The sequence below is a fragment of the Panthera onca genome, chromosome D1, assembly GCF_046562875.1.
Source record: "Panthera onca isolate mPanOnc1 chromosome D1, mPanOnc1 haplotype 2, whole genome shotgun sequence".
NCBI lineage: Eukaryota > Metazoa > Chordata > Mammalia > Carnivora > Felidae > Panthera > Panthera onca.
The window spans coordinates 100,516,775-100,528,916 of NC_138348.1; the positions used below are offsets into that span (position 1 = coordinate 100,516,775).

The following is a 12,142-nucleotide window of genomic DNA, read 5'->3' on the forward strand; positions in this document are numbered from 1 at the left end:
TTTTCCAGCTTAAACTTCCCAGTGGCTTGCCTCTAGGCTAAAGTTCACTGGTTAATGTGGCACGAGCATTGACTTTCAAACACTTTGACCATGACCATAGTAAATAATGTGTTATACTGTGACCTGGAACACACAGATATCCATACTACTGAACAGAGGTTGTTGTTTTGTTTTTTTAAAAAAAACAACACATGCCCTTACTATGATGTGCAGTGCACCCCAGTATATTTCACATTAAAAAATGCCGATTATAACTTCCTAGATTGATCTCGTGACTGCTATTTGAAAAATAGTGGCCTAGAAATACCTTATGACCCAGTGCCTGCCTGTCTTTTCGACCCCAACTTCCTTTCTATACCTAATCAGCCCGACTTCCTTCTAGTTCCCAGGACAAATGATGTGCTTTAGAACAGTTCCCTCTGCCCAGAATGCTTCCTCCTCCCCTAGCCCGACTCCACCCACTCCTCTGTTCTAGAATAAGAAATTAGATGTGCTAGAAAAAGAAATGAGGTAATTTCTACCAGTCTTCGGATCTGGGCTTTTTTTTTTTTTTTTTTTCTTTTACCATGGGACTTACTAAACTTTATTGTAATTACTTCTTTCATTGCACATCTTCCACACCAGACCAAGCTTAGAGAAAATAAAGATGAAGTGTGTTTTTTTCACAGTTGTCTACATCCTCCCATAGTATCTGGCATGTAACAGGACTTAGGAAATAGGAAATAGTAAATAGAGTCCTGTTTAAAATCCTCCCCTGGCCTGCATTTGCACTTAGAATAAAGTTCAAAAAGCCATTATCATGATGGCCAACGAGGTACAGCCGTGATTGGCCCTCCTCTTTAATCTTATTTCCTGCTACTGGTCACCATGGGTTCTGAGTGCCAGTCACTGAGGCATCCTTGCTGTTTGTCACACTCGCCAAGCACGAACATCCCCGTTCCTTCAAGTATTCACACAGGCTTGCTTCCTCATTTCACATGAGGGTTCTGCTTAAAAGTCCCCTCTGAGAGGTGCTTTTTGACTACCCCTCATCATTCTCTTTCCAGAACTCTTCTTCATTTTTTTTTTTAAATTCATTTTTTGATAGAGACAGAGCGTGCGTGGGGGAGGGGCAGAGAGAGAGGGAGACACAGAATCCGAAGGAGGCTCCAGGCTCCGCGCTCTCCGCACAGAGCCCGACACGGGGCTCGAACGCACGGACCGTGAGATCACGACCTGAGCCGAAGTCGGACGCCCAACCGACTGAGCCCCCCAGGCGCCCCTCTGCTTCATTTTTTTTTTTTTTACACGGCAAGGACCACTGCCTGACCTCACTTGTTCATTGTGTCCCTATCCCCACTGCCTCTTGACTGCAATAAAATTTTGTTCACTGCTGTATTCCTAGGGCTTAGGACAACGCCTGGGTCCTAGTAGGCACTCAGTAAATATTTGTTAAATGAATGGATGCCTACCTAGGTTCGTTAAAATGCTAACTATCACAACACCTCCAGCATGTACACTTGTATTCAAATAATAATAGCAGTAATAGTGATTTACATTTCTTTAGGGCTTTTGAGTTTACAAAATATTTCTTATACTTGATCTGATTCGGGCTATATAACTTTGCTCTGGAGTTGGCATCGATACATGCTATTTCAGCATTTTGCCAGTGAGGTTTGAAGGCGGGGCTTGACCTGCCTGGAGTCACACAGGTAGTAAATGACTAACTTGGTCCTGTATTCGGTATTTGTTTGACCGCGCCACACCGTTGCAAAGAAAGGGCGAGGTAAACACACCGCTTCCTCTGCTCTTCCAACGTCCCCGGTATTTCCTGCGAGCAGCTTGGATTCTCTCTGCCCTCTGCCCCCACCCCTTTGCGCCAGAGCAGAAGATTTTTACTCCAGCCTCACTGGAGCTGGCTTCGGATAGTGGAGCTGGTAAAACTGACCGTGCTGTCAACCACATTGTCTATCGGTGCTTAGAAATAAACTATAGAGTATTTTAAGGACGTAGAAAGAACTAATATTTGTAATATAGGTTAACATGAAAGTGTAAAGGCTCAGAGAATGTCAATATTATTATCCTAAAGGTGGCCACTTTTTAATTCTGAACAAGTAATTCCCTAAGTAGGAGTAAACATTTTCATACAATTAAATACAGAAAAGGAAAAACAACCCAGCCTAGGAAATGAGGAGACAATTGCTGTGTTACCAGGATGAGCTCTCCTGCCCTCAGGGACGTACATGTGCTTGGCCTTGCCTAATAGCATGGGCCTGAATCCCACGGCCCAGCAGACAACGCTGTCAAAAGGACAAGACGTAGGAGAAAATGAACTCATAGGCCGTTTAGTCTTTTCGTAGCTCAGACACGATAGTGCCGTAAAATTTCAAGATCACCTGAAGGAAGCCCAGCGTCTGTTCCCGAGCCCCGTTTCTGCTTACACCCCTAGGTTCTGGGTGCAGGGACACCTCACCACAGAGCCGGAGTTAGCTCTTTGTCTAAGGCTGGAGCCAGCTACTTTCCAGCCTGTCAGCTTGGCTCTTACCGTGCCACAGAAGATACCGTGGTCGAGGAAGGTCCTAGAGAGCCAGATCCTTTCTTTTCTCAGGCTGTTGTCATAGGCTTGAGCTGAGTTGATCCACTTTTCTGCCTGAAGGATTTGGACGCTCCGGCAGAGCCACGATTGGTTTCTAAATTAGCACTCGGGAGGCCAAGTGGGTAAGGCCGCACCATCTAGCTTCTTCTAGCTAAGTCGAATTCCAGAATATCTGCAGCTGTGTGGTGTCCGTGCTCTACAGATGGACACAGTTAGTTCAGGAATTCTAAGCGTCTCTTTATTGTCAGTAATGTGTGGAATGAAGTGTCCTCACAATTAGTGGATATTTCTATGCCTGGTCTTATATGTTGGATACAGGCTTCCTTCCGTGGTCATCCCAAGATCCACTGAAGACGTGCTTCCAAGTTGGAGCATAGCCGTATAAATTTAAAAGAGGGTTTATTTGAGGCTGAACAATTTTGTACCACCTCGTTTTACAATTATATGTGTGCCCTTTTCCCCTCTCCCCTAGAATATAAGCTTCTTTATATCAGAACGGTGTTCCACACGTCATCATCTCCCATAAAACCTGTCAGCACCTGGTAGTGTATAAACATTCAGTAAATATTTCCTAGTGAAAAACCGAATGATCACCACTTACCAGTAGAATCTTACAGCAGACTCTTGGGTTTTATTATTAAACAGATAGGTAATTCACTGATGATCCAAATCATTCACTGGTCTTACGCGCTTTTGTTATATAGGTTATTACGTGAATGACCAAGGCAAGCGACTTCTACTTTTAAAAATGTTTTGATCTATTACAGGGTTGGCTTCCTATGTCTCAAGTGAAATAAGGTTAGTCTAGACCAGTGTTTTTGGATTAAAGTTTTCAGAGCTTCCTGGAGAGTGGTCAGGGAAAAACCTTGAGCCGAAATTATGGAAGGATTAAAAGTTGAAACTTGCGGCTTCTCGAGCTGTCGCAGAAGATGAGCCGTTGCCTGGCCACATGTGTTGGCAGCTTCTCTGACACTCCCTCCCAACTGAGGGAAAGCCAGCAACTTAAATATCTCGAGCACCAAACTCATTAAGTGCCAGTATATTTTTTTAAACCATCAGAGGCCTACTTCCTAAAGCCTAGTTTGTCTTATTCACCAGTCATGCTACCTGCTAGCACATATTGTAAGATCAGTCATTTATTTAACTGAAGGAAAATTAATTTGCAGTGGAAAACCTGCCGTGACAGCAAGCGCAGAGAGATCTCTTGTGGACAATATTTTTGAGTCCTTATTGATTAGACTTCATTGTGCCGTAATTAATTGTAATACTGCATGAGCATTTTATCACTGGGAACGCAAGACCCAGGCTTACATAATGCTTCTGATGGAGACTGTATTGTACAGCCCCTGCCAAAAAGCTTGCACTTCAACGCAGCAGCTCTGCCCTGATTGGCTCCCTCATCAACATCCGCACAGCATCGTGCTTGGCTAAAAGCACTTTGCTTAGAGGGACCGGGCCAGGAGATTAAAGTCGCTCACCCGCCAGTCTCCATATCCGAAGGGGCTCAGCATCCTCAAGGCGGCTCTCATACATTTTGGGGTATACTCCACTGCCAGTGAGAAAATCCGTGTGGCGCTTTCGTGTTCGTGAAAGCAGAAATCACAAATGGTGTCAGGGAGGAGGCTGGATCTACTCCAGAGTTAAGCAGGCGTCCCCTAATTTTACCTATCATAATGGGAAACCATGGGTAAAGACCGGTGCTGCCTTACTTATTATTCTCACTTTCAAGCAAACCGTCTCCGAGCTTATGTCTACCCCTTGGAGGAAAGTAGAGAAAGGGAGGAAGTTCTAAGGGAAGGACTCCAGAGGTTTAGGTAATACCTAACATTCATTGAACGCTTTCTTTGGACCAGGCGCTGTTGCATTAACTCATTTTATGTTCAGAACTACCCCTGTGAAGTAGGCTGACTACTGTCATTTGATAAGCAGGAAAATTGAAGCATGGTGAGGTTGAGTAACATACCCCAAATCACACAGCTGGTAAGCGGCAGAGCCGAGATTTGAACACTCGCAGTCTGGCTTCGGAAACCACCTGACTGTCTTTGATGGTATTTGAATTCCCAAGAAGTACGCATCTGCCGAGTTATTCCAGGTGTCAAGAGAGTCCTGGGACGGATACCTTTGTCCATGTACATCTGGATTATGTATTGAAAAAAGAGTTAGTATAATGTACTCTACATTGAACTCTGGAGTAAAACTAAGGCAGAATTTTGTTCTTCTCTAAGGATTGACGTTAGTACTCAAAAACCTATTTGCATAATGCTATGACAGTACAAGCAACAAAAACTTTTTCTACCGTGAACCTCAAACAGGACAGCCTCTAGTGAGACCCTCTAGCCGGCGGGGTGTCTCCCAGGTCGGGGCTGGAGATGATTGTCGGCCTCTCCAGCCTGTAAGCCAAAACCCCCTGATCTCTGAAGCTTCATTCTGCAGCATCCCAGCCACCTAGGAAAACTAGCACCCAGGGAAAGTTCAAGAAAGAGGTGGTGGTTTTCTAATAAATGGAGATACATGGGCCACCCACTTGTTTTCCCATCAGTCTGGAAAAACTGCTGATACCAAAGAGAAAAGCTTCTCCTCCTAAGCTTATTCATTCCCTCCAAGAAGATTTTCTGACCAGCCCCATCTCTATTTGCTCACTTGTGCCAGGCTACCTTCCTTGGGCCTCTGTGTTCAGCCACAGAACGTGTTTCACAGGGTTTAGTTATAAGGAACTTAACATTTATTCCAGAACATTCTGATAACAATTTGCAGAAACTGGTGGTGCTGGGATCTGTATTCAGATCCAGCACTCTCCATTTTCTTGTCTGACCTCATACTGTTGGACTGTTCTCCTAGGAATTTTACTGAATACTTCAGTCCTGGGACTCCCAGTTTTCTTTCCCCAAAAGAATGGGAAGCAAATGATTTCAAAACAAGACATTTTTTTTTCCTCAATGCCATTCTAACACAAGAGGAGCTGATCTCAATGCTTGTTTTTTATGAGTCATCTAATTACAGCCAACACTGTTGTAGATTGGGTTCCATTACAGTTAATTTCAAGAACATGTATTTTCTTTGGTTATGTAAAACTGTGGTATTGCCTATTTCTTTAAATAAACCCCCTTAACTAATTTTCAGGTTGGGGATGTTTATATATTTCTGTTGTGACGGTAATGTTTCACAGTTGAATTTGTGGAATAAAAAGCCTTCCGATCCCTACAGCACCATTGTTCCAGCAATAGGCAGTATAACAAAATTTCACGGCAACAACACAAAAAACATGGGTTTTGCATGATTGTGTTTAACATTTATGCAGTCTCTGAATGCATCTATAGGGTAGCATATTCAGTGTATTTACACATAGAAATAAATGTCTTATTTCAAGACCATTTGTCTACTGTGTTTAGATTTTAAAATAGTCACCGTATAAAGTAGGTTTGACCTTAGCTGACAGCTGACAAGGACAGGGTTTCCTTGGGTGTATTTAAAAAATGTCACTTCTAGGTCTTTGTCTTTGGGCAGAGCGAGGGTCCCTAACTCAGGCCAGCTTCTTAACCAAAAGAAGATGTCTTGGCAAAAACACCTCTGATTTCTTTTTGATTTACTTTTTAATTATTTCTATAGGCTCATAATGTTATAAGACAGACACACTATTTTCGCTGTGATTAAGACAGGACTAGGACATGATGACAGACTCTATTTTCTTTTCATTATGAAGAACAGTATGTTTTGTGCATGGTTTTCCTTTTGGGGAAAGGCAGATAGCATTAAAGAGGAGCTTGTGAGGTACAAACATGTGTCAGTCCAGAATATGTACAGTCAGGACTCTGGTCAAAGCCATATGGCTCCATCCAGAGACTGTCCTTGTGGACCATTCATCTGTCTTGTCCAATTTGTCTGCTATCATAGTATCTTTTCTCCCCCAGACTGGTACCCAAGCTAGGCAAGGCAAATGGCTAACAGAATCTGACAGTATATGACATAGTGTCCTTCTTCCAAAAAGCGTTAAGACTTTCGTGCCATTTAATTAAAAAAAAAAAAAAAAATTACAAGGTTATTCATTTTCCAGGCAGCAGACGTCTTAGAGACTTTAGTAGCCAATTTATTTGTGTTTCCGTTCCGGATTTTGAGATTTGAGAAAAATAGAGCCCTCTTTGCAATTGGAATTGTGCTGGGGAATTAAACATTTTATTAAGTTTGTTACAATTATTGAAGATAAAGAACTCTCGGGCTGAGTGCTTTGGAATTACCTTTGAACACACCTGGTCTCGACCAGAATGTCCTCACGTGAGATGCCTTCTCGTGTCCCCTTCCTCCAAGCACCTGAAAGAAACAGGAATTTCCCGAGTAATTGCTTCTTCCTTGCATTCTTCCCATGCCTCCTGGCACACAGATGTCTTCTGTTCCCCCGGCTCAAAGCAGTTTTATGTGGTCAGAAAGAATCTATGACTCAATTTCTTTCAGACCACTCCTCTGCCCTCAGAGCTGAAAGTGATCGCCTTGCCCTGTCCCATACTTTGGCATCACATGAAGGGCTTTGGCGATGGTCGGCATTCCCCCCATCTGTAGGATCGGCCTGGAGATTCTGATGATTCAGTTCCGCAGATCCCTGCCCACCCCTTCTCCTTGTCTGTGGCGCCTGGGTTGAGGAACCCTATTGTTTCTGGCTTTCCAGCAGGCTCCATCAGCACCAGCAACAAGAGTGTGTACACGGAGTTCGCTCTTGGCTGGAGCAGTGAAATCATCACCATCCAACTCGCCATTCTCCCTCGATGTTGTTTGCCAGTTAGTTTGTAGCCTCCTGACCATGAATGTTTTATGAACTTGGCTTGTAGGTGCCTCTATCATGATGGAACCCGTGGTGATTACATGGCATTTGATTATCAGAAAAGGAAAATTGATTTGCTTTGCTTTTTTTAAGGATATGCTAGCTACTAGGTAGAACATCAAGCATCAATTTATTTTAGGTGCTATATGGGTTACAAACTCTGGCCTTGGAGTAAGACTGACCAGAATTTGTATCCTGGCTTTGCCTGTTATATTCAGGTCAAGTTTCTTTTAATTTTTTTTTTTTTTTCAACGTTTTTTATTTATTTTTGGGACAGAGAGAGACAGAGCATGAATGGGGGAGGGGCAGAGAGAGAGGGAGACACAGAATCGGAATCAGGCTCCAGGCTCTGAGCCATCAGCCCAGAGCCTGACGCGGGGCTCGAACTCACGGACCGCGAGATCGTGACCTGGCTGAAGTCGGACGCTTAACCGACTGCGCCACCCAGGCGCCCCCAGGTCAAGTTTCTTAACTTCTGTGATTTTTAATTTCTTTATCTGTAAATGGATATGATGGTAATAGGCGTTTGTGAATTAAATGCTTAATTAACTTCAAGTGTTTCTTACTCTGCCTAGCCTCTAAGTGCTCAGTAAATGTTAGTAATTATTATTAAATCGTATTTTTGAAGGAATTGGTCTATTAATCTTGCATTCTCTCTCTCCCTATGGTGGTTTTGACTCTTTTCTCTCACCCTCACCCTGTTAACGTGCAAAAGATACAGTGTTAATTCTTGCAGGCACATCCACAGGGTTTATGGAGAAGACTTAGCTGCTAGGTGTTGTTTTATTTCATTGCAACAGAACCTCGATGCCGAGGCCCCGCCTGCACGCAGATGTCTACTCGAGCGCCCGTCTGATTCACAGGTTATATTCTCAGAGAACATCAGTGAGTTAGGGACCCCGTAACTCAACTTTGTGTGAGACAAAGGACCCTAAAGCTGCAGGGGAAAGCCCTGGAAACCGTCTGAGCTAGGCTTTTGCCCCCAAACACTGCCACATCTCAGTCTGCTACAAAATGACAGTTGTCTGCTCTTTGTGGTGTGAAGCGTGGAGAAGGCCCGTTCTGTTGCGGTTTCTCAGAATCCGATGAGGAAGGTTGTTTGAAGGAGCGGTGGCCGGCTCGTCTAGCGTCTCGTAGTCCAGTCCCGTGTCGGCATTCTGGGGGGCGTGTTCCGTGTCGGGTGTGGTAGGCGCTGCGGCCGCACAGCTCAGGCAGACCCTGGCTCTGTCCTCGCATCATGCTGGGAGCCCTTCTGATGACATCTCAGGTGCCGGCCTCTGATTAAACGTGTCTGGTGATAATGATGCTATTTCACAGGACGCGGATCATTCCCTTTTCACAGTTACCTGGTTTTCAGGCCTGGAGGGGGACTGAGGAGTTCATCCTACCTGGTTGCTCCTGGACTTAACTTCTTTGCAAGCGAACTCCTACTCAGAACACTAACCTGAACGGTGGATATAACATCAGCCGTACTGCACGTGTGGCCCTGCTCACCTGACGGCCCTTCTCGCTCCCCTGAGAGGCCCCCTCCTCAGATCCCTAAGACGCTGGCCCAGGAGTTTGGATCAAGTCTCACAATTAGAAAGATGTGTCCCAAAGTGAACTTGCTACTTCCTGATTATCTCGATCCAGCCCCCTGGAGCAGCATGGTGTCAATCCACTTTGTTTTCTTTATAAAAGCCCTTCCCATACTTGAGGGACACCCTGTACACCCCTGGCTGCTGCACACACACCTTCTCTTCTCCAGGGTAGATCAACCCCGTAGCCTTTCACCTGTCTTCAGGGGCCATGTTCTCAGACTTTGAGTCCAGAAATTGAGTTTTCATTTCTTCTCCTGGCCTCGAAATTTCCTTTAACTCTCTTTGGTGAATTTGACCTTGGTTTTTAATTCCCCTTCCTCATCCTTTACTTTAGCGCCCCCACCCCTCCACTCCCCAGGCCAAATACTTTCAACCCCTTAGAGAAAACTGTTTATTATCAAGTTTCAAAAAGAAGGAAGGTGTTCGAGACCTGGTCCTCTCAGATGGAATTGCGCTGGCAGTCTCCACTAATTCCCATTTGAGGACCCAGCCCATCCAGCAGCTCTCTCTCCAGAGAGTCATCCAGACACCCGTCAGTGCTGCAGGGTAGGGCCTGAGCGGAGCATCCCTGTTAGCGTTCTGTGGGCAGATCGAGTTTCAGGGCCCACGGCCATTCACACTGCCGGGGTCGGGGTCGGGGTCGGGGTCCTGCGCGGGGCAGATTGAGCCGGCTGCAGGGACCCCTCACTGGGCTGGCGCACACCAGCACTAAGAAGCGCTTCGGTCTCCTTGCCTGTCCAAGGGAGGGATCCAGGGATGGGGCCGTTTTTAACATTAAACTAGAGCACTTTGGCAGCTGGAAAAGTTGATGTGTGTGCCCTCTGATCTGAGGCCCTGTCTTCTTTCCACTCATTTGAATCGACTGTCCCGTGGTTTATTGTGGAAGTAGGTTTGGGGCATTGATTGCCTTTGTCTTCACCCTCTGTCCATATTTTCTGTAGAATGGTGTGTTCAAATCTAGCTTGAATTGAATTTCACGAGCTATGTAGGAAGTAGGAGTTGATGATAATATCTGGCTTTCTGCATTTTGTCATGTTTTACCATCTGTGCAACACATGGAAAGTGAGATTTCTGTTCCTTTGCACGCTGGATATTCTGGAGGGCACACGTGATAAAAACTCTGGTCTCTTAGGTATTTTCACTGTCACCAAGAAGCCTTAACCTGGGACCCGTAGACTTCAGAGAAACCCGTGGCATGATTTGGGGGCTCCTTGAACAGACCGAAATTACGTGCAATTTTTGTGTGTATAAATTCTTGTTCGCCATCTGAAATCAAATAGTGATGAAGGATGGCTGAATACAGATTTCAGGATCCCGAAATGAGCTAGCTACATCTTCAAAGCAAGGCTGATTATATTGGTGTCGATTTCTTTTGTTTTTAAGGAAACTACCTTGGAAATCCTGTCTTAAAGCAAGCCTGTAACTGAACGTCTTTCTGACTCGGTCATCTGGTAGAGGACTCACCTTTCATGCACCACACACTGTGTGGAAACTGAAAGAAGACAGAAGAGTGCCATCTAGAGGCCCTAACCATAACTTCACCGCTTTCGAATCCGGCACAGGCCTCCCCACTACCTGGGGGTCTTTGCTTGTAGTAACTTTTTAAATTAAGAACATGTTTTCCCTCCCAGGTGATAGCAGATCATAAAGGTGTGTGTCAAAGATATTTATAATCTGTACCATTGCTGCACTTGTGGGGTATAGCCTGGCTCCCCTGGAAACATAATTTTAATACAAGTGTAATGTGGATGGCGTGTACTCTGTTTCCTAGGTTCTTTCCTAAACCTACAGGTTTTAGGGTCTACGCTGCGTTTGACTATATTTTTAATTATAAGGCAAGAACAAGTTGGTGCCTGCTCTAAAATCATTTTGATATAGGGACCTTCCTTTTTGTATTTTCTTTCAAAGTTAGAGTAAATTTAAAATTGAATAAATTGTCTTAATTATTCTCTGTATTCCTTTTAAGATGGTGATTTAGAACAGTGTTTGCCAATGGTGCAGAAACTGTGGGGCTGCAGAGTTGAATTCACTCCGGAAAAATACGTCAAACAGAATTAATATCCACATGAAGGGTGGTCGAGAGCATATCTGTTTAGTCCCAGCCCTGCCGTTACTCTGCAGTGTTGAGCACGTTCCCGTGTTTCCTCTTTTATAAAGGGGGCTAATAATAGAAGCTAATTTAGGACTGTTGTGAAGATTCAATGAAATAAAGTTGGTAAGCACAGTGACTTGTATACAGAAAGTCTTAAAATCAGCACCGATTTGTCCTTGCTCTTACCACCGGCCAGTTTTATCTTCGGGACCGCTGTAATGAAATGGAAACAGACAGTTTTGAGACCTATATCTTACAGGGAATTTCACAGGTTTTTTTTTTTTTTAAGTATCTTTTTTGTAATTGAAGTGTCACTAACATACAATACCGTAGCAGTTTCAGGAGTACAACATAGTGATTCAGCATTTGTGTGCATTACCAGTGACCACAAGAAATCTAGCTGCCTACCATCTGTGACCCTGTGAAGTTGCTACGCTATGTTTTTGAAGTTTTTATTTATTTAAGTAATCTTCACACCCAGCATGGGGCTCGAACTCCCAACCCCAAGATTAAGAGTCGCTCGCTCTTCTTCTGACTGAGCCAGCCAGGTGCCCCTAAAGTTGTAACACTATCATTACCTATACTCCCAATGCTGCATATTGCTTCTTTGCTTCCTACTTATTTTATAACTGGAAATTTGTACCTTTTATCCCCCTTCCTCTATTTTATCCACCTCCTCACCCCCCTCCCCAGAACTATAGTTTTAAAAAGCATTTTCACGAACATAATCTTGTTTGATTAGGATTTCCGTAAATATTCATATACTCCATAGCTATTGATTCAGCTCCTTTTAGGTATGAAAACCATCTCTGCTCTTGGGGGTTTGATACTGGAAACATCGCTAAGAAAGACCTGGGCCTTACACTGTGGTCGGGGTAGCTGGACAACAAAGAAGTAAATAAGATGGTTTCGGAAGAAGTCATTTGTGTGGAGGGAATTAGTGTGGTGGGCTAGAGTGACCGGAGGCCCACTTTAGACTGAGTTGGTGGCCAGGGAAGAACTCTCTGAGCAAGGGGCATTTAAGTTCTCTCCTGAGTGGCAAGGAGCCAGCGGTGTGAAGGTCCAAGGAAGCAGCAAGTGCAAAG

The 12,142-nt window shown here is 44.4% G+C and overlaps 1 protein-coding gene across 10 annotated transcripts in view; it reads left to right on the plus strand.

Moving 5' to 3' along the window:
• Positions 1-12,142, plus strand: part of SIK3 (SIK family kinase 3) — a 241,684-nt gene that overhangs the window by 195,496 nt on the left and 34,046 nt on the right. Inside the window, exon 7 of one of the 10 annotated variants that reach the window (XM_078432773.2) lies at positions 10,349-11,320. The exons of the other annotated variants lie outside the window; for them this stretch is intronic. Within the exon in view, the coding sequence (XP_078288899.1) occupies positions 10,349-10,392 (44 nt within the window). The 3' untranslated portion in view covers positions 10,393-11,320. Of the gene's footprint in view, positions 1-10,348; positions 11,321-12,142 lie in introns of those variants that run through there. 10 annotated transcript variants of the gene reach the window in all.